The 26228-nt window shown below is 39.1% G+C and overlaps 1 protein-coding gene across 6 annotated transcripts in view; it reads left to right on the top strand.

Annotated features, from left to right (window-relative positions):
• Nucleotides 1-26228, top strand: part of GRIK1 (glutamate ionotropic receptor kainate type subunit 1) — a 361214-nt gene that overhangs the window by 241224 nt on the left and 93762 nt on the right. For all 6 annotated transcript variants that reach the window (XM_072806695.1, XM_072806696.1, XM_072806699.1 and 3 more), the window contains exons 4-6: nt 254-435; nt 17494-17547; nt 19724-19897. In XM_072806695.1, the coding sequence (XP_072662796.1) occupies nt 254-435; nt 17494-17547; nt 19724-19897 (410 nt within the window). The remainder of the gene's footprint in view (nt 1-253; nt 436-17493; nt 17548-19723; nt 19898-26228) is intronic.

Here is a 26228-nt window from a genome sequence, read left to right as displayed (position 1 = left end):
TAGAGAGGACAAATGCATTTAACTAAATTCAAAATTCGCTTAGGAAAATTGTGTTTCCAACTACACATACCCACAAAATACAGTATAATCTACCACAGAAAGGGAAATGACAAATGAGAAGTCAATAGTGTAACCTTTCAGAAGGTGGCCACTTGATACATTTTGGGAATGATCTGAGTTTGACTGTAAATGGCAGTAAACAAATCCTCTTTAGACAGAACAGTCTGTTGCATGATGGGATGTCATTTTCTAGGTCTCATTCGTCTGCAAGAGCTCATCAAAGCTCCCTCCAGATATAACATTAAAATCAAAATCCGCCAGCTGCCCTCTGGGAATAAAGATGCCAAGCCTTTACTCAAGGAGATGAAGAAGGGCAAGGAGTTCTATGTGATATTTGATTGTTCACATGGAACAGCTGCTGAAATCCTTAAGCAGGTAAGAGGTGCGGGGAGGAAGTGAAGTGGGAGGGGGAGATTTGCTCATTTCTCTTTCTCAAAAATCCCATCTGGTTTCACTGAGTGCAGCATGATAAAACTGCAGCAGTCCTGTTTAGGCTGAAGATTGCAGCTTTCAGAATCCTTTTAAAGGGCCATAGGGTTCAGGGAGTTCAAAGAAGCCACCTGTTGTATATTGTTGTAGATGTGGAGGTCTAGGTATTCAGAGTCTGTAGATCCTGTCAACAGAGAAGGATGACATTTCAAGGTGATTAAGCATCTTTTCTTTTATATCTTGAAAAGACTGAGCAGATTTCATTTACATAAAGCCTGACTTGTCCTAAATGCACCTTCCTCAGGGCTAGACCTCTTTTGTCAAACAAGCAAAATTCTAAGTATAGTGAGAAGGGGGCACAGGGACAATCAAAGAAAAGATGCTTCTTTTTTCTAACTTGTCACAGACAATGAGCTGCCTTGCATTAATCTTGATGAATAATGTGGGTGAAAACACTTGATAAATTGTGAAATCGTATATAAATGAAAGATGTTAGTAATGTTAGGAATGATAACAACAGGATAATCATTTCTGAGCACTTCAGGATATAGCACTGGTCTTATGCCCACAAAAGAAAAATCAGAATTAAAAAAAAAAAAGATGATACATAGACTAGTGGTTAACCCCAAGTGATTTTGTACCCTTGACGACTTTTGGCCATGTCTGGAGACGTTTTTGGTTGTCGAACTGGAGACAGTGGCACTCTCCGGGCAACTCGTAATTAGAGGCCAGGGACACTACAAAACATTCTATAATGCACAGAACATCCGTCATAACAAAGAACTGTGTACCCTAAAATGCCAATAGTGCTGAGGTTGAGAAACTTCGGCATAGACAAAGACAATGAAAAAGGCTAGCAAGATGATTATAATAGAAGCATTAATAAAGATCAAAGGAGGAATTTGGAGGAATTTGGGGAAAATAGCCAGGCTATATTTACGTGGCCTCAGTGGGTGTCTCTTTGTATTTAATTTAATTGGTTATTGTGGCATAAGGCAATGCTCTTATCTGAAATGACACAAACTGTTATTGTACTATCTAGTTTAAAAGGCTTGGCATGTGCTATGTGGTTGACTGGCAATGGACACTAATCTCATAAGTAGACCAACCCCTCTGCACAAATACACAGCTGTGGATTTCCAAATCATGTGGAAGAGCTCTTGGAGCAGCCATCCCACCTGACTCTCCGGTGCTGGATCTCCTACTCGAAGGGCACCTCCCTGAAAACATTGAGTTCAGAGTTGAGTTTTTAATTCCACTGGAAGTAGACAATCAAGAAAGTTGACTAGAGGTTTCTATTATCTCTTGAATGATTATACTAAAAATCTATTTCAAGTTATAGAACATATTTAAAGCTACAGTTGAAAACAATCTTGGGGGGGGGCACCTGGGCGGCTCAGTTGCTTGTGTCTGACTCTTGATCTCAGCTCAGGTCTTGATTTCAGGGTTGTAAGTTCAAGCCCCCACATGGGGCATGAAGCCTACTTTAAAAAAAAGGGGGGACGCCTGGGTGGCTCAGCAGTTGAGCTTCTGCCTTCTGTTCTGGGATCGAGTCCCACATCGGGCTCCCTACAGGGAGCCTTCTTCTCCCTCTGTGTCTCCACCTGTCTTTGTGTTTCTCATGAATAAATACATAAATTCTGAAAAAAAAAAAAAAAAGAATCTTAGATAACCTCAAGCCTAATCCTCTCACTTAAGGGTGGCCAGGAGCTGGAACTCAGCCTCCTCTGTAGCATCCTGCACCTTCTCCACTATGAAATGTTGCTTCTCCACTTAGGTGGAGAATATATGTTACCTCCTTCTAGACTTGAGTTGCATTAACAAATCTTTAGATATTATAATTATAATTATAATGATCTCTCAGTAAAGAAAGCAAGCATGTTGCAGTGATGTCAACAGCTTACTTTAAAGGTAAATAAATATAATCAGCAGGACTTTACCTTAAGACTTCATTTGAGAATTTCAATACAGTTCATTAAAGTGTGTAATGGAGTGTGAACCAGAACTGAGAAAAACACCCAGATTTTATGTGTAGCCCTCAAAATGCAAAGAAGCATCTCTTCCCACGAGCCTGTTATAACAGTGACTGGGGACTTCTGTTACATTTAAGAGAATGATTTGCTGATGAGGAGGCTTCTCTTGGTGAGAGATCCATTTGGCTCACATAACTGGCCACCTCTCTTCCAAAGCACAGGCTTAGAATGGGTAATCCTGGGAAAGAGCTGCTAGGGTTTCTCCTCTATTTCAATAAATATGGATATGATGTTCCTTTGATGCAAGTGGCTCTTTCCTGATAGCATAAAGATTGCATCATTCAAAGACTGATTTTCTTTTTAACAACAAGCCAAAAAAACCAAACCAAACAAACAAACAAAAACCCCTCTAAGTGAAGCACTCCCAAGAAATGTCAGCCTGGTTACCCCAGGGGGAGTGGGATTAGTTCAGCTTTGTTCCAGCCATTGATGCAAATCCTTTTGCCTCCATCCTGTGCCATATTGTGTTTTATCTTGTTTACTTTGCCTCTTCATGTGAGTGGTAAGATTGCCGTAAGACATTGGGGGAAGCTACTAAAAAGCACATTCATCCATTTTTTGTTGAAGATTAATGAGCTGCAAATGTTGGGAAGGGGGGAAAGCCTTTTTAGAAGGTTCCAGCATAAAACCCCTACTTTGCTGCATATGAAAATACAGTCACTCTGTGAAATCACAGCAGATAATCTACATTGGCTTTATGGGGTTTTTTGTGGACCTCCAAAAAGCTGTGTGGTTGGAAAGTGATATTGAAGACCTCAGGACTTTCTATTCTAGTCAAAATGAGGCCCAAGTGCTCTATGTGATCCAGTTTGACTTCATCCTTTGGCTTTGGGCAACAACATGCAGAAACAAAGATAGAGACCTTCCTTGTATCTGTCTACCAAGAGTGTCTCTAGGGAAGCTGGAGAGTGCAGGAGTTCCAGGTCCTAATTTTGGTGACCATTCAACCAATCTCTTCCTACCTCTTCTACTGAGGTGCCAACTGTGGTGCCTGGCATCCTATATACTGTCTCATGCAGCCTCAAATAATCCCTGGAGTAAATTTGATATTCTCAGTCCAGAGTTGAAAAAACTAAAGCTCAGATAGGTTAAGTGCCCCAATGAGATCACTGTCTCTGAGTAACCAGGCTGCCACATGGTCTCCAGACCACCTATTCTCAGAGCCTATGTACCTCTTTTACCATGAAGGGTCCCCATTCAGAAAGTGGTAAGCCATTCCATTTCAAAGGCTTCCAGAAACATATGGGAAAAACACAACCACTTGCTGCTGGGCTCCTTTAGGTGAAATTAATAGGAAGAGCTCCTACGTTTTTGGTGACTAAACCGTTGCTGACAAAATTTTCTCTACCAGGTCAACTTGGCTTCCTTCCAAGCACATTTCCCATTATTTTCAAGCATTTCTCTGCACCTTCATCATATTTTACTACTTTTTAATGATTCTTCAGAAAGAAAAAGAAATCAAATGCACTTTAAAGAAGATGTCTGACATTTATATAAAAGTAAAAATTGGGGAAAAGTCTATAGTTATTCTTGAGCATTCTAATCACTCCAGCAAAGTAATTATTTCTATTCATATTGGACAAGTGCTATATGATGAGAATCTGAAAAGTTATTTCCTAAAAATTAGTTAGAAATTCAAATGTCAAGATTTGATTAGGGTACAGAAGAACAGGGCTTTCATATGAATGAACTGTTTTTGTGAATTTCTGTAGTCTGAGAGTGTCCCCAACAACTAACAGCACACTCATGGGACTCATCCCATCACTTGGTGTCATATTCTCTCCCTATCCATCTGTCACCTCCCAGCTAGCATCCTGCTGGTCCACAAGGGTGCTTCTGTCTCCCAGCCTGTTTTCAGTGTAGACACCCCCAGTCTTCTGCGCCTCTTCATTTTCACTTCCCACAAACTCGAGGGAAGAGAACATAAAAACAAGAGGACCAGGATCCCTGGGGTGGCTCACCCTGCCTTTGGCACAGGGTGTGATCCTGGGGACCTGGGATGAAGTCCAGCGTTGGGCTCCCTGCATGGAGCCTGCTTCTCCCCCTGCTTGTGTCTCTGCCTCTCTCTCTCTCTCTCTCTCTCTGTGTCTCTCATGAATAAATAAATAAAATATTAACAAAACAAAAAAAATTTATGTTCTATGCAATCTGGAGATTTTGAATTGGGAAAATCAAAATGTGACATGAAAATTTTCTCTTTAACAAACTCCCTCGAAAATCAAGTTTGACATGAAAAGTTTCACTCTCTTCCTACTGACTGACTCTTCAGTGCTCACCCTACCTGCACCCTTGTTCCCTCCTACTGAGTGTGATTCTACCAAGGTAGTGGCTGATGGGAGGCGATTTTAAAGACAAGGAACAAAGTAAGAAGACTGCACTGGCATGCCATGCGGGGTAATAAGCAATCATCTCCTTTAATCTACACAATAACTCTTGGTATAATTGGTATTATCCCTCTTTTGCACACAAAAATTAAAGCTCAGAGATAGTAATAATTTTATCTATCATGCACTGAGTATGCTCTTAACACAAACATCCAGGCATTGACTCATTTGTTGTCCATATTCCCTACAATACTATAACCCCCAAGAGGATAGAAACCTCCTTTGTCTTGTTCTCCCAAATCCCAAGCATGTACATTACTTGAAACATAGCATTCAATTCTGCTCTGTTGAATAAGTAAAGGAAATGGATGAATGAATGATCCAAAATCTGTTCTAGAAGCTCTTGATAAAAGCAATCTCCAAAATTGCCTCCCTTCCACCTGACTCAGTGTGCTATACTCTCAACTGTGCCAAGCACTTTTGAACAAGTCACTCTTCTATGCCTCAGTTTCCTCCAAGGAGGGTTTTATTCAACCCCTGAAATCCTGTATTATTAAGAACTGTAACACAGTTCAGCCTATGACTTCACTTCCTGAAAATAAATTTGACTCTTCAGAGAAATGCATAGTCACTTTCAAATCCTGTAATAGGATTGAGAAAGCAAGTCACAATTTCAAGCACAGTAGCCGGAATCCTAATGCTTCCCTGATAGAAAGGGAGGGAACAATGTGATGCTCCATCCAGCAGGGAAGCTGCATCAGGGCTGGGCCAATTCCCTGAGCTGGAGAGCGGCCATACTGAGTGTGAACACACTTTTTCTGACTCAGGAAACCTGCTGTCTTGTTTACATGAACAAGTGCATTAGAAGAGAGACTTTTTTCCCCTCACGACACTTGTAGTAATGAGTATTAAGCTATAATTGAGCCATTAGTCTCCATAAAACATTTTAGTACCAAAATATTTTGTGGAATTATATCACATTTTCTCCTGTCAACATTTGTGCACTGTTGTGTTGTTTTTATTTTATTTTTTTCCTTTCTGTCAATTAGCATAAAAACAAGGCCAGGGAGAAAATGTATTTTTTTTAATGCCTGGCTTCCCTCTACTAGGCAGTGCAGTGGCAATGCTGATTAATCAAATAATTTTATGCATTGATTCTTCCCTCATGGAAGTTGTGCCTATTGCATGGGACCAGGACAAGCAGAAGTGGTTAGAAGGGGTTTGTTTCATATTTCTACGGGAGGACAGAAGCACTGCCAGTCTTCATCTCTCACACAGAAAATTGTCAGTCAAGCAGTACAGCTGCGATTTGCCAAGAGGTTGCAAACCTGTGTTTGGAACCCATACCTACTAAGTCAGATATGCAACTCTCTCATTTCTAATCATAATACACAAAATAGGCCAAAGACCTCAAGAGCTACTTTTCATGGAACTTCCTGTGTGCCAGGCACTGTGCTAAGCAGATAAAATGTACCACTCATTTAATTTTTTAGGAGAAAATTCTGTATACAAGAAACTGACAGAGCTCAGAGGGATTTTGTAAATTGCCCAAGGTCACAGAGCCAGCAATGCCTAGGCTGGGATTCATAACTTATCTCAGACTTAGAAAGTAAAAACAAACAAACAAACAAAAAAAAACCAATCCTAATCTGCTACTCTTATGTACACCAAGGTGCCAACTGATTCTCCTCACAATAGAACATGGAACACATTAGTTAAGTGTTATATTTCTTTAATGCAGTTGTTTCATTCTATTCTCCAACATTCAGTCATTTGCCTAGTTTACATAAGTTCTCAAGAAATGTTGATTATATTGAAACCAAGGAGAGAATGTGGTAGAAACACAGTAGAAAAATTCACTTTCACTTGACACATGTTTGTTGAGCACTGACTGAAGGGAGAAAGATACAACAGTAAAAAGCACAAGAAAAAAATAAGTCCCTGCCCTCTTGAGCAAAAGATCTTGAAAATAAAAGTCATAGAATGTAGCTATCCAATGCCTACAGATGGGTGAAAGACAGAGAAACTCATTTCTATAGCAGAAAGGGACTGCGACTAGAGTCTTAGACTAAAGGTTGGTAGGTCGAGTTGCAAGGTCTTCTCTTGCCCTAATAGAATAAAATAATTGCTATTCGTTGGTCACTCACTATGCTCTAGAATGTTCTATGCACTTGACGTGGATATCTTCATATCTTTTCAAAATATCTCATGTTACAGATGGGACAAATGAAATTTCAGGTCATCTACCCAATGGCAAAGCTGGATTTCAAGCTAGGGCTTAACATGCCTATGACCTGAGTTGCTTATATCCCTTAAATATGCTACTTTGAGCAAGTCTGTTGATTCTTCTTCAACCCCATTACTTCTGTAAAAGAGGATTGTTGGCTCCTAATCTTGCTAAGGCTCTCTTCTGCTCTGAGCTTCCATGCATACAAGTGATCAAGATCCTCTTCCCAGTGTTTAAACATAGGGGATTTGCATATCGCCTTGTACTTAGTAGGCTTTCAAAGAAATGGGGAAATAATTAAGCAGTTCATTTTTTTAAGTTCTTAGAGTCCTTTGGTAGTTTTTGAGACAGTTAATTGATGGGAAATTTATTACTTTGGCTAAATCCTGAGAATGTAATAATGATAACTCTCAATTTATTCTAACTGATGATCATTTGTAGTATATTATATAATTATTTTGGCAGCATATTCTCATCCTAATTGTTTCTCTCAGGCTGATATGAAAATCTATTTACATTTCCTGAGCATAGAATTAGTTTTGGTTATAAGGAGCAGTTCATAGATATGAGTATGTTTCTTAATACACACAAGAATTGAGTGACCACTGTGGATAACTCACAATGCAGTGAAGGAATTTGCAATTTGTCCATACTTCTAGTGTACAGGATGGCTGTTTGCATACCTGCAAAAACTTCCAAAGAGTATATTTGGAAGAGGATATAGATTTGTTTCTATCTGAATTGGAAGGTAATAAAAATCATATATTATGCCTCAGAATTTGGCTGTAATACGTGGTAAGAGAAATTATCCTTGCAATAGAAGTGGGGTAATGTAGAAGGAATCATATAAATAATTTGACCATGTACATCAAAGCATGTGTTAAACCTTTAACAGGATTAGTGAACCTCAGCTTTATTCAAAACTTAAAGGATACTCATTCCCCTCAATGTGCTTTTTTCAGGAGAAAGGATCCATAGCTTCTATCAGGTTCTCTAAAGAAGCCTGAAGACTGGAGTAGATTAAAAATCACTTTTCTATGTTAACCACAACAGCTGCTTCAACCCTTCATAAATGCAAGATTTTACCGAAAGAATCTCCCCCACCCTACTTTCCCCACGACTGTTAGCCAAATCCTTTCCATCATAAGAGTGGCCCTGTAAGATGTATTTCACCATTTATTTAGCTAGCATGTATTAGATGTTTTGTATATGTGGAAGATTATGCCAAGGTAGAGGCGGAGGAAAATACAATGAAAAACTCTGATGTATTGATTGAGGTCATTTAGTGAAGGATCTTGGGATTCACTATTTGCTACATCTGTAAAATGGGAATGTCATAGTGCATGTCTCACATTGTTTTGAGAGAAGTTAAATATGACAATGCCTTTAAGGCATTAAGCCCAACGCTGATGTATGAAATATCCCACATGTGAGACATTACCATCATCAATATCATCGCTGGTATCGTGCCTGGGCAAAACTACGAGAGTGATATAGTGCTTCCCACTGTTAACTCTGTCATGGCATTATCTCCTACACTTTGTCACAATGGTCCCCACACCTCCTCTCAGCCTGACTTCCCAAGTGTCCCTATCGTATCTTGCCCAATGTCATGAAATCTCTACACCAAACTTAACACACTACATCTTCCTCCTCTTCTTTCCTCCAGCGAACCACTTTCTCCCCTTGCCCCTGTCTTGGTGATAGAAACACTAGCCAATTGCTCAAGCTAGAAACCTGGGGGTTCACTTGACTCTACCCCACTCTTCCTCTTTATGAGTCACCAAATGTTATAGCTTCTGCCTTCTGAATATATTTCAGATTCAACCTCCTTTTCTCCATCTCTATCATCATCTTCCTCCTACCCTAGAAAAAATTGATCACTACGTTACAAGCACCTGCCATTTTTCCCTATCCAGCATCCGTGTAGCCTCAAAGACTGTACATCCCAAATAAAGTATGTGACCTTACTCCACTCATTTGAAATTCCTGAGTGCCATATTCCCATGCCCACATTGCCTTGAATACAAAGAATGCATTGTTTCACATGTCACACAAAGCCTTCCACACCTTGTACCCACTGCCATTACAATACCGAGTATACAAGAATATCTGTTATAATGTCTATGGCACATTTTAACAACAACAAAAAAACTTATATATTTTGTTTACGAACTGTCCTTTTGTGATGAAAGTTTACTCCATTGAAGATCTTCCCATGCCTGGGTGGCTCAGCGGATTAGTGCCTGCCTTTGGCTGAGGGCATGATCCTGGAGTCCCGGGATCAAGTCCCACATCGAGCTCCCTGCATGGAGCCTGCTTCTCCCTCTGCTTGTGTGTGTGTCTCTCTGTGTGTGTGTGTCTTTCATGAATAAATAAATAAAATCTTTTAAAAAAATGATCTTCCCAAACATCACCAAAGGGATTTAAAATTAGGATCTAGTTAATTCTAATATCTAAAGAAATATTGTAATAAAATAGCAATGTAGGTCTGAAATCCTGACACAAGGAAGAAGAGTGAGTGAGGGTCCTCATGGAACCTGTGATACCATCCAAGGCACAACCTTGTACAGCTAGGGCTAGCTGTGTGGACAGAAATCTCTTTCGAAAATTCATGCACAGCTTATCAAGTTTTCTTGGTTTGATGGATCCATTCTTTATGATAAAGCTCCAACTTCTGTGGTTCTAACTCTGGTCTCACCAAACAGCCATATGCTTTTATTTTATCGGGTTCTCAAAGTCCAGAAGAACTTTGTGCAAATTATTGACTTTCCTGCCACATATATCTCCTATTATCAATTAAGAAGTTAATATAGCACAAAGAGCCCAGGATTGAAATCAAACCTAGGTTCAACTGCTATAACTATGCTCTGTCTTTTAAATCTATAGATTGAAGAAAACACCTTCTCCTCAATAGTATGTAAAAAAAGAACCTAAAGCAAAACCAAAACCTATTACAGCAGTGGGCATGTTGTAGCACTTACAAAACAGTCACTATGACCATTATTGTTGTAGCTTAAAAATATAAGTCTGGTTAATATAAAGAGGTAATTATCAGTGATTATCAGGTCTGCCTGTATGTGGGCATTACCTGGAGAGTTTTAGCAGATACCAAAGCCTAGAATATATCCCAGACCAAATAAATCAGAATACTTAGAGATAGGGTACAGATAACAGTGTTTTTTAAAAGTTCTTTGGAGATGCTAATACATTAAGAAAAACTCATATGAATAGTTACTAAATTGGATAGTTATTAAATAAATTGAAAAACCAAAAAGCCTAAAAAGCTGACGAACAGGACCCAGACTCACAATGACTTCACTAATCTACAGATACTGATGAACCAGCAAGACCACTATTTAATGGCTTCATGCCCATCTCTCCTTCAAAAAGTTATCTTTAGGGTAATTGGAGGTGTAGTTTTTATTACCACCATCATGAAAGTAGCTTATTACAAAAAGGCTACAATGTATTCAACATATTTATTTTCTGTTAACTTTCCAAATTTGTTTAGTACTTTGTCTAGCCTTGTTCTGTATTTTGCTGTTCAAACTTTTCTTCCATTGTGTTCTTTTTTACACATCATTTCTCCACCAGTGTTCCCTGGATGTTGCAGAGAGTTTATTCTTTAGGTTCATGTAATCCTCCCAAATCTTCACTCCCTCCTTTTGATCAGGTTGTCTCTTTCATTCTGCCAGGGGAAATCTTTTCTCCTGCTCTGTTGTCAGCAGTCCACATCCCTGGAATATCATAATCTCTTCTGTTGTGCACCTGAGTGGTGCCATCTGGCTCTTCTAGTAGGATTATCTCCTGAAGCGAAACTAAACCTCATTGGCTTTCAGTCCATTTATTGATATCTATTAGCATCAGCTTCCCTTCTCCTCCTGACCATACTTCTAGAGGAAAAGCTTAAAAGAAATTAAGACTGAAGGATACTCCCAAATAGTATGACCATTTCATTCACTAACACTTTGTGGAACATTCTTTGCTTTTCTCTAATTTCTCTTGGAGGCAGGAGGAAAGTAGCCTGGGTTTGTCAATGGCATAGCACCATCTTCCAGTGGAAGGAAAAGCCCTAGATTTTCTTTGTGGGTGGCTTATATCCATGCACAGGCACATAGTTAGCATATGTATGTGAATGGAGGGACACAGAAAAATTTAGAAAGTTTTCAGTTTCAAACATTTTCCCCCTTGACACATGTACTTGCTCTTAATATACCAACGTTCTGAAGTCTGAGGCACCATGATCACAGAAAGATGAGCAAATGAAGTGCATTGGCTTCCTACTGCTGCTGTAACAAATTTTCACTAACGTGGTAGCTTAAAACAATACAAATTTATTTGCTTATAGTTATCTCAAGTCTGAAGTCAAGGTTTGCCAGGGTTGCATTCCTTTTGAAGGGCTTAGAGAAGAATCCAATTCCTTTTCTAGCTGCTAACGGCTGTCCTCATTCCTTGGCTTGTGGCCCCACATCAGTTGCATCCCCCTCCCCCTGCTTCTATTTTCACATCACCTTCTCTGCCTTCTGACCCTCTGCTTCCATCTTATAAGGATTCTTGTGATTATATTGGGCCCACGTGAATAAACTAAGATAATTCCACACACACACAGAGCAATCCCCCCAAATTAAAATCCTTAATTTAATCACATCTGCAAAGTTCTTTTTCAACATGTAAAGTAACATTTTAATAGATTCTAGAAATTACAATATGGACATTTTTATGGGACCATTCTTCAGCTACTCCATAAGGAGTTCTGTACATTAGTGGGGTCCCAATGCTATTTTCTATGTGTTCCACTGTTTTATAGATATAGGTTATGATCATTTAATTTGGCATGAGCTTTTTTTGTTTGTACAACAATAAAAAAATGATCTCAAGGCCAACTTATACCTCGCTTGTACTACTGACAGTCAGCATGAAAAAGTGTGTTGCCATAGAAGTATCCTTCTCAAAGGATAGTGTAGATGGAGCCTACAGTACCACAGTCGGCAGGTGAGAAAGAGCTATACCCTAGCCTTCTTCTTAAAAATCACTGCTCTGAAACTTGATATCATTCAACTGATTTCCTGAAGATTATCCTTGTGCTGAAATAATGTATTTCTACCTTAAAGTAAAACCATTATTTTAGCCACATTGCATGTCATACATTTGGAAGTTGTTCACTTGAAATTATTGACTAAAAACCATGTCTGATGGTTGAGAATTTATCTTGATATTGAGAAGGCTATAAATGGAGCAATACACTTTAGGTTAGTCAATATAAACTTCTAAGACACCTATTTTTCAATGAAAAGAAGCAGTAATAAAAACCTTTATAAATATTACAAGGATACCTCAGAATTGCTCAGGAGCACTCCAGGTTCTATTTTAAGTTTCTGCTACCATGATGGCAGTGCATGTCAATTATTTGTGACATATGGCTCACCCTTAGTTGAAGATTTGTAGAGAATTTCTTTGTTACTACCTCCATAACATTGCATCACCTTCTGAAAAATGATCAAGTTAAAATACGATGTAGGCTTCTTGAGATACCAGGACATGTTGTTGGAAGACTTCAACCCAGAGACTTTCCAGGTATCTTGTAGGCCAACTGTGTCACCAACTGTAGAATTTAGAACCCACAAATTATCTTGCTCATCCTCAACTGGACTTGAATGAGGGGTCTCAAGGCAAGCTAAAATATGATCTTTGTGTTGCTCAGGTTGTATGTGATAACCTATCTAAATCCAAGAGATAATCTTTGCCAAGAATACGACTGCACCAAGGAAAGTCAATGCTGTTATGAGGAAGGTCATGAACGTTCTTTATAAAAGCTCCAGAGAGCACATGGGCTGAGTTGGAGCCATCATTATTAATGAGCAATAACTATGTTTCAAGGTATAATGATAACAGTGGGACCATCAGAACTGTCCTTTTGAGAATCAACTGTCCATGAGTTTATTTTTTTTTTTAATTTTATTTATTCATGATAGTCACAGAGAGAGAGAGAGAGAGAGAGGCAGAGACACAGGCAGAGGGAGAAGCAGGCTCCATGCACCGGGAGCCCGACGTAGGACTCGATCCCGGGTCTCCAGGATCGCGCCCTGGGCCAAAGGCAGGCGCCAAACCGCTGTGCCACCCAGGGATCCCCTGTCCATGAGTTTAATTCTACCTTCTGATGATTCATTTTAACTACAAAAGGAAGAAATTTATGATTATTTTCAAGTCACTGAAACAACAGAATAGTCATGTGGCACTTCCATCATAATATAATCCAGAGAAACCCTTCAAATAGGTATCAACCACCCTTCCTCCTGCTGGTTTAGGGTTATGTTTTCTAGATTGCATAGAATATCATATGCAAAGTATCAAGACTTTGAGTTTTTTAGTACTGTTCTCTGTGTTAGGGTTCTCCAGAGAAACAGAACCAATAGGAGATAGATGTGAAAAGATTTAATATGAGGAATTTGTTCACATGACTATAGACACTGAGAAGGCTCACAATCTGCCCTCCAAAAACTGGAGACCCAGGAAAGTGTGGTATAATTCCTGTTTAAGTCTGGAGACCTGCAAACCAGAAGAGCCAGTGGTGAAAATCTTATTCCAAGGGCAGGGGAAAAGCAAAGTTCTAGCTCAGGTAGTCAGGCAGGAAGAAAAAGGATGCGTTACTCCTTCCTCTGCCTTTCTGCTTCATTTGGGGTCTGAGTGGATTTGATGGTGTCACCACACTGAGAGGGTCATCTGCTTTGCTGGGTCTGAGTCACCAACTCAAAAGTTTCTCTGATCTGGAAACACCCTCACAGACACACCCAGAAACAATGTTTAATCTGGGCACGCATTGGCCTGGCCAAGTTGACACAAAAAAATTAACCATCACAGTCTTTTTTGAGTTCTTATAATTGATTCTGCAGGGACATAGAGTATGATTAACTATGAATAATATTTTGTTGAGGGCCTTTTTTTTTTTCACTCTAACCCAAACCATCTGCATCAGATCTGGATAGTTCATTCCTCTTTATGAGAAAAAAAAATCTTTCAGCTTGTCCCAACCATGATTACTTATTATGTGCTATATATTTATTACATAAGAAGTTAAATCAGCCTAGAAAATACATTTGAGACAAAGTGATATATACTTTGTTTTTAAAGGGAGAGGAGTTGGAATAAAGGGGGAAATTAGATAAGGAAAACAAAGATGAATGGCATTGGCACACACAGAATATATACCTTGTGTTCCTATCTACTGCTAAAGAGGAACTCACAATTTTCACCCTAAATTCCCTAGCACTCAAAACATAGTCACAAAAAAGAGCACTTGCATGCCTTACAGTACTCACGAAACAGAACATTGCATTTATTCAGAAGAAAAACAGCTTGCTATGGCCCTCATAACCATGTTAGGCACCTATCAGGGTGAAATCTCTGGAGGGTGACCCATGTCAGGGTGACCAAAACCAGCACACGGCCCCACCCAATCACAAGAGGGCAAGAAATGCAGTCCTGCAATTTGCCCTTCCAGATGGAAAATTGGCAATGGCACCCATGATGTCTAAACTATCGGCCTTCTAACAACAAGACAAGTAGTAGATACTCAGTATTATCCCTTCCATAGATATATAATGTTATTGAAAGGGCTGGATATTTTGCCGTCAATCTAAGTCAGTGATGTGATGTCAAGGTTATTTAATAAGAATAATTCTGTTAGGAAACAACCACTATTAAAAGAACATATTAGTGGAAACAAAGAAGGATAATATGCCATCAATATGAATAGTATAGACAGCCACATTTATTACACATTACGTTTGTGATGTGGTGTGTTCTGTGCTGTTAGAAATGATTTAAAGATAGCCAGAACTAGTTTCTAGCAATACTACCTTGGTACAGTATACACGGCCTAGGTCAGCACCACTCGGCTAGTCTAGCAGACAAGTACACTATCAAAATTCAAAGAAGGTAGCGTTTCCAAGGAAAAAGTCAGTTTTGCAAAGATTAGAAAACTCCCCATATCATGATTATGCTTTTTTATTTGAAAAACTGACATTTATCTTGATGTGACATTTTCCTAATCCCTTAATGACTTTTAGTTGAAATACCAACGTGCAGAGAGAAAATCGTCATGTGAATACAATACTTTTATTTATGAAGTATACTGCTATTAAACGACAGAGCTGCTGGTCCTGACCAGTCCCACAGACTCTCACACGGACACTTGTTTAAAAAGCACCACCTTCGGTGCTACTGGCCTTCTTTTTTCCCAGAAGCTTCTCATTCACCTGTGTCCTAGAGAGTCCACAGAGGTGGAAGCAGAGACTTCACTCATGACTATATTTCTTAATTCCCATTTCTAAGATGTTCAAGGGAAGAAACCACGAGGCACTAACCCAGGCACTAGGTAGGAAAGTCAAAAACGGAGATTTTTCCAGTGTGCCAAGTAAAAGGCATCCCGGAAGGGAGGACCCAAGGGTTCTTTCTGCAATAAAAGTAGACCTGTTGGCTGAATATTAACTGCATCTTCATAACTTTTTTCTAACATTAAATAAGAGGTATATCAAATGAATATTTGCCTCCAAGAATTAAAAAATAATAAAAAGGATTAGTTGAATGAGTGCTTAAAATGTCTTAAATGTCTCCATAATACAATTTTAAAAGGAAAGTCAACCCAAGTGAAAAGCTAAAAACCTCGGGTGCCTTTTTGTTTATTTTTCAGTTTCAGAAATGATATTTTAAATCTCAGTGTCCAGCTCCATATCTTTACATAAAACTTGCCCAGGCCTCTTTGAAGAGGTAGTCTTGGCTGCAATTATGCTATCTAATGACGAAAGTGAAAAATTGGATTCCTGACTGACCCCGGCAGGTTAGCTCTTTATGCTCCAATGATATAAGAGACCAGCTAATAAGACCTCACCATGCATGGCTTTAAATGTTATTGATGGCCTTAAAGCAATTCTACCCTTTTTAAAATTCTTTTGTGCATCTGGTCTTGTTATCACCCCGGGAGTGACTTATACACAGTGGGCTCATGATTCAGAGAGCGAGTTTCCTGTCATTTGTCTTACCTTCATGGCGTTACGATTTCACTAAATTTTCCTCTGGGAAAATTAACAGAGAGGGCAAAAGAAGCATCAATTGGTGTGTTTTGTGCTGTCAATGAATACCCTCTTCATTCTTTATCCCTTCTCATGTAAAATCATTTGAGTTTATGTATTTTAGGCACTTTCTGACCTCTGATAACACACATTGCCTTCCCTAAGATCGTGTCAATCCATCTCTTCAGTTGAAGTTATGAAAGCCTGTTCTCTGGTGTGAATGGACATGTTTTCAACCACTGCTGTGAAATACAGAAACTAAGGCTCTGCTCTGGGGAATTCCAGCTTGGGATGTCTCTGTGATGGAGTCTAAGAATATCTAATTCTAAAACTTTCAGAGAGGATTCTCATTTGCATTCAGAATTTATCAGAGCTGTGGGAAAAAATTGCCTTGGAAATTTGAGTTCTGAGTCTTCTCCATTCATTTCTATACAAAGGCCAAAAAATGGCACCCAATGGTCCTTTGCTGACCTCCCCCCACCCAAGGAAGGTGATACCCTTGATTTAGAAAGGTATCCAAATCATTTGCACTGGTTTCTTCTCAATGGACACCATTTCCAGGAATCTAAAAGTAAGATCACATTTTAATCAACTGCCTTTACCTAGAACCCTTGCCTTTTCTGTTCACCTCTTTTCCCCCTTCCCTACCTGGTAAAAACAATGCACACAGGATGTCTGGAACTGTCAAGATCCCATGTAGGTAACAGGATCAGAATTAAGAGACAGTAAGACATTTGTACAAGAACAGTCCGCATCCTTCAATCTATAAACAAATCCTCTTTTCCCCTATTCATACATACTGTGGGACAAGATAGGAAAGCAGCAGAGAGAAAGGCTTCAGAGATATGCATATGTATAAACTCTCATTTAAATATATCTACATACCAGTATTGCAATTCAACATTTAATGAGTTCTACTCTGAGGCAGTACGATAAGTATTAAAGCTAAGGAGATCAATAAAATATCTTTCTAAGCATGGGGTTACTCAGACACCTAGGCAATGAGGAGAGCAAAACACTGTTATTAAGAACAGTTCCAAATACTAAATTTGTTGTGCATACACTACCTTTAAATTTTTTTAATTTAAATTATACCTACCATTTCAATGAAGATTGAACATAGTCTGATGAGAAAACATTGGATGGAGGCTAATGGCCTGGGTCCTCAGCTGCCCACATCAGCTCCCCATCAGCCACTGATCTGTCTCAGGTCTCTGTTCTGCTGAATATGTAGATTTCCAAAGCCCCTTCCTGCTCTATATCCTCAAACTATTGCAATTGCCCTGCTAATGATCTATTTCTTATTATAATTCTGTTTCTGATTCTTTCCCCTTATTTCTCTTTTGCAGATTCTTTTCATGGGCATGATGACTGAGTACTATCACTACTTTTTCACAACCCTGGTAAGCACTTCCAGTGGAAATGTATTCCGTGCTGTAGGAAAACATCTCCAGTTATTTCAAAAGTCAGCCCCACCAGTGTCAGAAGCAGGGTATTGTCATGGAGATTTGTCTTACTTTCCTAAGAATCCTTTAAATCCAGAAATGCTGAACAGCAGGTTCTTTCTTTTTTTAAAAAATTAGCATCAATGCCTGTGCATCTGGAAAGGGATTAAAATGATAGTTCCATTAAATAGAAACCGTCAAAGAGCAAACTAGTCATAAAGAATCATCTACATTTTCTAGATACATTAGAAGGCACACTAAAATGTATCTTAGCTTTTTTGATCCTATGGGATTTACAGAGACCCTTCAGGACCAATTTGCCCTCACGGTCTTGCTTTTTTCATCCTTTGCTCACAAGCAGATATTACAAATCAGACCCTGGACTTTCCATATTCTATATTGCATAGGATCCTCAATTTATAGGCCAACCTAACTTTGTGTAATGTATTCATTTTAGCACATCACGTTGCTTACTGTGGAGTTTGTGAGGGATTCCATATGCATTCTAGAATTTTCTGTCTGACGTCTTGTAGTTTGAGTAACTTTCCTTCCATTCATTGAGCGCGCTAAAGGAAATCTTTCTTTCTAGGTCTTATTCTTTAAATTTGCTTCCTTAAGCATTTCCCTCTTGTTTTATCTGCATTTGCCATGCTTTGCTTTTTGTATTCTTAACCATTCTTGCCCATGACTATTGGTAAAACTTACAGAAGAAAGTTATGTAGTACAAGGGGGGAAAAATATAACACTTTAGAAGGCGGTACTCTTTTTCTGATACTGAGCCAGGAGGACAGAACTGCCCTCTTAAAACTCTACGGTCTAATTCAACATTATCTTGGGAAAGGGTAGCTGCATAAAGAAGAATTATTCAGAAGAACAAATCCGTGTGCCTCTTCTGCAAATACAGATCATGAGGTGTTTCTGAAGCTGCCTCTCCTTAGGAACCACGGTCATCACTGATCATCTTGCATTGCACTTCCATAAAGCAGTTACACTGTTAGGAAATTTTTCTCTTTTTCTTTCCTTGTTAAGTGTTATTTTGAATGTTTGGTTTATTCCAAATGCAAGATATCTTTAATGACATATGATAGAGTTAAACCTTTCTTCACAAGAAGCAAGCTGAAATTTTTGTATTGTTTTAAATATGAATCAACAGGGGCACCTGCATGGCTCAGACAGTTAAGCATCTGCCTTGGGCTCCGTTTGCCTTCAGCTCAGGTCATGATCTCAGGGTCCTGGGATCAAGCCCCATCTCAGGCTCCCTACTCAGTGGGGAGTCTGTCTCCCTTTGCTCCTCCCTATTGTTTGTGCTCTCTCTTTCATAAATAAATAAATAAATGGATAAATAAATAAATAAAATCTTAAAAAAATAAATATGGATCAACATAAACATCTGGTTTATACTCAGCCTCATCTGTAAGAGAAAACTTAAGTGGGTTAAACTTTTCTTCCTGAAACATTGTCTGAAAGGGAATTAGTTCCAGTGCTATGATACCCATGTTCACACAACCCTATGCTTTGGTTCGTTCTCCAAGGAGAACACTCAGAGCTTGCATCCAGTGAAAATTCTTCATGCTCTCATTGTATGGGGCATGGGTCAATGAACCAGAGAATGGTATTTTTTCCTGCTGGAAGTGATCTTCCTATCAAATGCATAAGAAAATTCCAAATTTCATCTCCTTTACCAGATCTAAGGCAGCAGGAAGTGATGGGTCATCCTTGGACTAGTCACATCACCACTCAGAACTTCAGTGTCCTCATCTATAAAATAAGAGCATTGGACCAAATGGGCACAAAGATCCCTTCCAATTCCCCAAACCCTATATTCTAGAAACAGAACTTTAACTTCTCAGAATATTGTATCCTGTGCCCAAGGGCATACTAATTCCTCTTCTTGGTTTATCCAAATTCTAATAGCATTGCAAAAAATAGTGGAAAATGAAAACTGCTCACTGCCTAGAGTTTCTCAGGCAGCGTGCAAGCAAAGAACAACGGGAAATTCTTTGATGAAGCAGTGAGGATGGCAGTTATTTTAATTTTAATCTACCTGTTGCTTCAGCAGTCATTATTCTGTTTTGCATAAAGGACATTGAAAATGTTAACTCTTTCTACTTTTATCATTTTTAATACTGCGCAGGACTTATTTGCTTTAGATCTGGAACTCTATAGGTACAGTGGGGTAAACATGACTGGATTTCGGCTGCTTAATATTGACAACCCTCATGTGTCCTCCATCATTGAGAAGTGGTCCATGGAGAGATTGCAGGCACCCCCCAGGCCCGAGACTGGCCTCTTGGATGGCATGATGACAGTAAGTAGTCTTAAAATAAAAATCATTTGAGATGACGTTTGCCTCCTTAGGGGTTAGGTAAAGAATCACCTATGCCTCCTCTAGTGGAAGTAAAAGTATTATAACTTGTGCCTTGACTTGAATGAGAGAAGGAGTAAAATTTTTAGGTATTTTGAACGTCTATGCACGGCTACTATCGAAAATTGCTATTTTCAGCTTTCTGGACTGTACGTCCCTCTGATTTAAAAAAAAAAAAAAAGAGTTAAATGAGTAGCCACCATTGCCAGCCAAATGGAGCCAAAGCAGAAGCCAAAGTGAGGGTGAGTAGAGTGAGTTTTACCCTTGGAAATGTGGCCTTGGGAAGGGGGGAGGAAAGGAAGAGCAAGTTGCCTACAAAAGTGATGCAGAGCAAGTTTGCGGCCCTCCTTTCTTTTTTTTTTATTAATAAATTTATTTTTTATTGGTGTTCAATTTGTCAACATATAGAATAACACCCAGTGCTCATGCATGCGGCCCTCCTTTCTTGCCACATCTCAGCAAACGGTGGCACACGTGGAAAGACACCAGATTTGCATACAGTTGGTGTGTTCACATTCTTCCTGCCTGGATGTGTACAGGAACACCTCTGCAGACACTGACAGTGATTCACACCAGCCATATGTTGCTCTTGAAGCAGATGCCAGGCCCACCTCCTGACAAGGAGAGGTACTCTGCTGAACAGATAAATTGCAAACTGCCTCATCAGAGAGCTTCTCGCTAACAGCATTTGTCTTTCGTTGTCAAATGCACCTACCTTAGCTTTATTTCTCTAATGAAGCTCCCTACGTGATGAAGAAAATAGCAGGACATTTTTTAAAAAGCTTTCTATGTAGGAATCATGTCATCTAAAGGGAAAGATACTAGGAATGCGGGCAGGTAATAGCATTTGAAATTGGCATCGTATTTCATTCTCTGTTCCCATCATCGGGAGAAGCACTCTTGCTTTTAAGATGCAATTTACCGATAACCGAAAGGTATCATCTTGCAGAGAAATGAACTTGGGATTTCTTTTCCTTTTCTACCATTTTTTTTTTCCATGAGAAACAAATGAATACCAAGGAAAATGAATTAATAAATGAAATGGTTCTGGATGATTCCTTGTTCAAGCTCCCTGATTGTTTTTCTTTTTTCTTTTTTTTTTTTTTTTTTTCCTGATTGTTTTTCAAACCTGAAATAACTCTTAAAATATACAAAGTGATCGGAGAGATAATGATAGAAAGCATTTTAATACAAATGAGCCTTCGGTGATTTGAAACATTGCTTTGAATAGGAACAAGTAGAGACTATCCAGGGAAGTACTAGACCTTCTGAGAGGGAAGAGGGCAAGCTAGAGAGAAAAAGAGTTAGAGACAGAGGGAGACAGAGGGGTATGCTAATACAACAGCTTTTTTCTTCTTCCTCTTGGATTTATAATTCCAGTGAGTTCAAATGTCTCAAATCCCCTGCCCTCGCACCTTGCCTCCCAATGAGATTTCTATCCACAGGCTGAGATCTCCAATAATTGTTACCTACACTCAGTGTATTCCACTAAAAAAGTTACAGTTTGGAGCTATGTTATCACAGCTTGTGGATTCAGGCCAAACATTAAATATTCATCACAAGTATGGCTTAATTTACAAAAAAAAAAAAAAAAAAAGCATCTGTTGCATTCAATTATAAAGGACAGTTTGTACATATTGACTGAGATGAAGAAAATCATTGAACAAGGAGGATAGAACCGTGCAAGTCACACCAACTCAGGCCAGGCAGGGGATGCAGCTATTCCGCTAGGACTGCTGCCAGTGGCCTGGGCAAATGGCAGTTCCATGGGCAGGAAGCATGGTGCAGCCAAGTCCCAGTGGATGGAAGAGGTCCTGTTTTGCCTAAAGTTTACTACTGTCATCTCACTTAAGAAAGGGATTTCTAGGCTCTGTTATTGCTCCTGTTATTATTAGAAACTATAAAAAAAGAGAAAGGGGAGAAAATGGATTTATCAGAATTTATCTTCAGAAAGGAAGAGAAGGGTTCCCTGGGCACCAAAAGTGGGGAGAGTAGATATATCAGTCATGTCTATACTAGTCTAAAAAAGTGGTAGAACACAGCACCCACTAGAAGTTGGATCCCATAGTCATACAGATCGGTTTTCCCCTGGTTTCACTGAAATAGAAGTGATATACTTCATCGTATAAGTGTAAGGTATACAGCATAACAGATTGACTTACATATATTGTGAAATGATTATTGCAATAAGTTTAATTAGCATGCATCATCTCATATAGCTACAATAAAAAGAAAAAAAAATGGTTAGATATAGTTTTGAAATTAATCCCATGAAGTATAATAGTGACATTTATTCACCTGAAGACTCCATTTTGGCTTCTAGTAATGGAGGCCAATTTGGGGATGTGGAAACTGAGTCACAGTGAGTTTAAAGAGTAGATTTACAGGTTTGAAGCCCAATGGACTAATCTCTGAGTTGAGAGAGCAGAAACTCATGTCCCCAAGCCAGGGCCCAGATTTTCTTCCATTTTCTTCCCCACCTTCCTGATAAAAAAAAAGCCCTATGGTTTCAGTTCCACTGGGTCTGTATTCCTCAGATCTCATGGTTCATTCTTTCTTACATCTGTAGCATTTGTGACTCTCACTGCCTAAAACCTTCTTCCCCTGTCAAATCCACTTCACCAGAGAGGCCTGTTATTCTTTCTTCCATGGCCTGTTTTCTTTCGCTGTGTAGCCCTACAACTTCACACACTATATTTTGATTCGTTTGTTCAGTGCCTTCCTCTACAAGAATACAAACTCCATGAGGACAGAGAGGCTTTGTCTTTTTGTGATGTCCTTTATGCCCAGAAATAGAAAAGGTCTGGCACAAAGCAGGCCTTCAATAAATATGTCTTTAATAAGGGAGCTAATGCTAAATAAATAAAAATTGGGCTTCTGCTAAGACCAACATGTTAAATGAAAAATATTCATATACCCCTTAAATAAATCTGTAAAAGCCCAAAGAGAGTTCCTACAAGTAAGAACTAGGCATGTGTAGTGAAGATAGTGATTATTCTAAAGTAATAATAATATTTTAAAAATTAGCCTAGACTAACCACTATCTATATTTAAGTAATGCCATTACTAAAAGAGAGTTGCATTCACTGAAATCATATGCATTATACCACTACTCTCCAAGGCAAATTTCCCTATTGCCTTTATAGTTTTATTTTTGTGTGTGCTGCATTCATATACAGATGCCTGTAGGAATATATAATATAGAAATTTTTAAAAATATGTTTAAAAATATCCATGTGTTTTTACTTCCCACCTACTTGTCTGATTTTCTCTTTAATATTTTTAAACTTAAAAATTTCTTAGAATATCATACACCAAAAATATCTTCAAAGAATATTATTATATATGACAAAACACATCCAAATCTGAAAATCATGTCCAATGAAAAATTTTGACTCCCGACTTAACAGCCATAGATGTAATTAAAGAAAAAAAATATTGACTTTGAAAATAAGGTTAAAATTGTGTTAATTAAGAAACCTGTTACTGAGTCAATAGAGTTCAAAAATAGTGAAACTCGTTATTTAAAACATCTTGAGATTAAAAAAAGAAAGTGTTTTCTCAACCGAAGTGTTGATTAACTCAATAGAAGTTTGGAGTAATTTTACAAAATCTACTTCATTCCCTTTTATGGCGCTTAAATTTTTCTTAGCACTTGGGGTGATTCAGTCTATTGGCTTCTGAATAGACTGAGATAATGGAGTGACCCATTTTCAGGTAGAGTCCTCTCTGATTGTGAACCAAAACTGTGCATGATTCAATAGTGCTTAGTAATCATAGAAACAAGAACGTTGATCCGTCTTTGGCCTTCCCAGTTCTTCAAAAGCATTCACAATATAGTTATGTCAGTAGCCTTATGTTACGTGTGAGCATTTCCTGTAATCATGATCCAGGAGGGAGGTACCTTTGAGTGTCACCTAAATGTCAGCTGCTGCTCCAGCAACAAAAGACAATGGGCTATGAAATTCAATGGAAAAACCAAGATCTTTCCAGATGAGGAAAGCCTAGATTAAGTACTGGCTATGTCCCCTGAATAACTAAATGACCTGACTAGGTTATGTGGCATCTCTGAGTCTGCTTGCTTACCTGTCAATCTGTGTAATAATATTTTACAGTGTTACTCTATAGATTAAATTAGATAATATATATAAAACCTCCAGGACATAGAATTGGATTTACTTGATGGTACCTGCTATTATGCCAGTTTGTAGTCAATATAGGAACAAAAGACATTCTGAAATGCAGAGACCAAATCCTTACTTGTTTACAGGAGATGTGTTTCTTGGCCTGCACAGGTAGCCCAAGATAGCCCCTTACCTGGGACCTGTGTGACCTTGTGTGACCGACCATAGGAATCACCCAGGTGTGTTTTCCAAAGTCCACATATGGTCCTCTTTTCCCAATTTCTCATGTCTCTCCCAAAAGCTGGAAAATGTTTATTGAAATTAGAATATGCCAACCTCTGCACCAGGTCTCACTGGATCTGCTGGACTTCTGCCCTAATTACTGAATTTCTAGATTGTGAGTATATGATTATATCTTTGCTACCTTCTCCAGGCCATTTCCAAACCCCAGTTCACTTGCGGGTCGCTCTTCTCAGCATCCTGAACGCTCAGGACGTGCACTGCCTCTCCCACCACTTTGGCTGTTCAGTAGCATCCGCCCCCGCAAGGGAAACTAGCTCATTCATACTAAGAGACAAATTCCTGCTAGCTCTATGCTGTGGGTGAGATATTTGGATTTTAATAGAGGAATCAGTGAGAGAATAAATTTAGGAAATGAGGGAGAAGGGTGTCATTTGGGAGAACTTCTCTTACAGAAAACTGCCTTGTCCATCCATGTCAGGCCAGTGAATATTTCTGAATTTGCAGAGAAGATGGGAAATCTATACTTTTTGCCCATTTGTTTCACAAAGACTAAGTCTTCCTTCAGCACTCCCATCTCCTGCAGTTTTCTTTTTCCAATAACGCCATACAAGGAAGACAGCAAAATGCAAGGAATCTATAAAGCCATATCCTGTTGTTACTCCTCATTTCCAAAGAGTAGCATCTCCCTGGATTTTGTTGGGATCCCCAAGACCACATTCAGGTTTCATTTGGCAGGAGAACGCACAGAAATCGGAAGGGCTGTTAACTCAGAGATAACAGTTTATTACAGCAAAGGGATACAGATTAAAATCAGCAAAGGAAAAGTTGCAAAGGGCAAAGTCCAGGAGAAACTATATGGGGACTACTAGTGGTCCTCTCCCAGGAAAGTTGCTTTGACAAGTGCTTCATTCTCTACAGCAATGACATAAGGCAACATGTACAGAGTGTTGCCAACCAGGGAAGCTCCTTCAGGCCTTGATGTGCAGGGTTTTTACTGGGAGTCAGTCACATAGGCATCAAGCATCCTCATAGCTGATCCCATCTGCTCAGTCTCCAGCCATTCCAGAGCGCAAACTGATAGATACAGCATGGCCCAGGGCTCCAGATGAACAAAAATAGGCATTCACCATAAATCATACTGCTAAACTGCCTGAAACTGCCCAAGACCCCAAATATACAAAAACACAATGGTCAGGCAGGATATTCCCAGGTTTTGGACATTATCTCCCAGAACCCAGTCAAAAGCCAGTCCTTTCTTGGAAATATGTGTAGAGCGTGGGCACCTCGGTCCTGCTGAGTTGAATCTTTATTGCACACTGTTGTGATAACCAAAACACAGTGTGAGACTGCTTTTTGTATGCTTGTTTCATGATCCATGTTGTGGTAAAGAGATTTTCTTAGGGGCACTGAGTAATGTGGTCTCATTCAGTCTTTCGATATAAATAAAATGTGAAAATAAACACATTCGGAAAAATAAAATCTGAAACACAGGCCAATTTCTTTTACATTTATCTAAAATAACTCGAGAGTTGCTACTCGGTAAGCTGGCCTCCAGCACAGAACTGAAAAGGGAAGAAAATTCAGGGGTGGTTTATTAGTGTTATAAAATAGGTAGACACACGTCTCCTCCATCTAAGAAAGCGTTGCGCATCAAAGGGAAGTGTGGTTTTAGAATAAATGGTTTTCTTCTTTGAATTTGAAAAGCACTGATCAGGCCCATGGTTTTGAGCTGTGTTATTTCCCAACCCAGTGTGGAGGCAGCCTTGACAAAGAAAGTCAAAATCCTTCCTTAGCCCAGCTTATGGAAGAGTTAGATCAAAACTTCACTCCTCACACTTCTCTACCAACTCTTTCAATTAGTCAATTAGTGAATATGCATACAAATTTGCAAAAAAATATACTCCACT

The sequence above is a fragment of the Canis lupus genome, chromosome 30 (genome assembly GCF_048164855.1).
Source record: "Canis lupus baileyi chromosome 30, mCanLup2.hap1, whole genome shotgun sequence".
Taxonomy (NCBI): Eukaryota; Metazoa; Chordata; class Mammalia; order Carnivora; family Canidae; genus Canis; species Canis lupus.
This window is presented reverse-complemented; position numbering and strand designations above follow the sequence as displayed.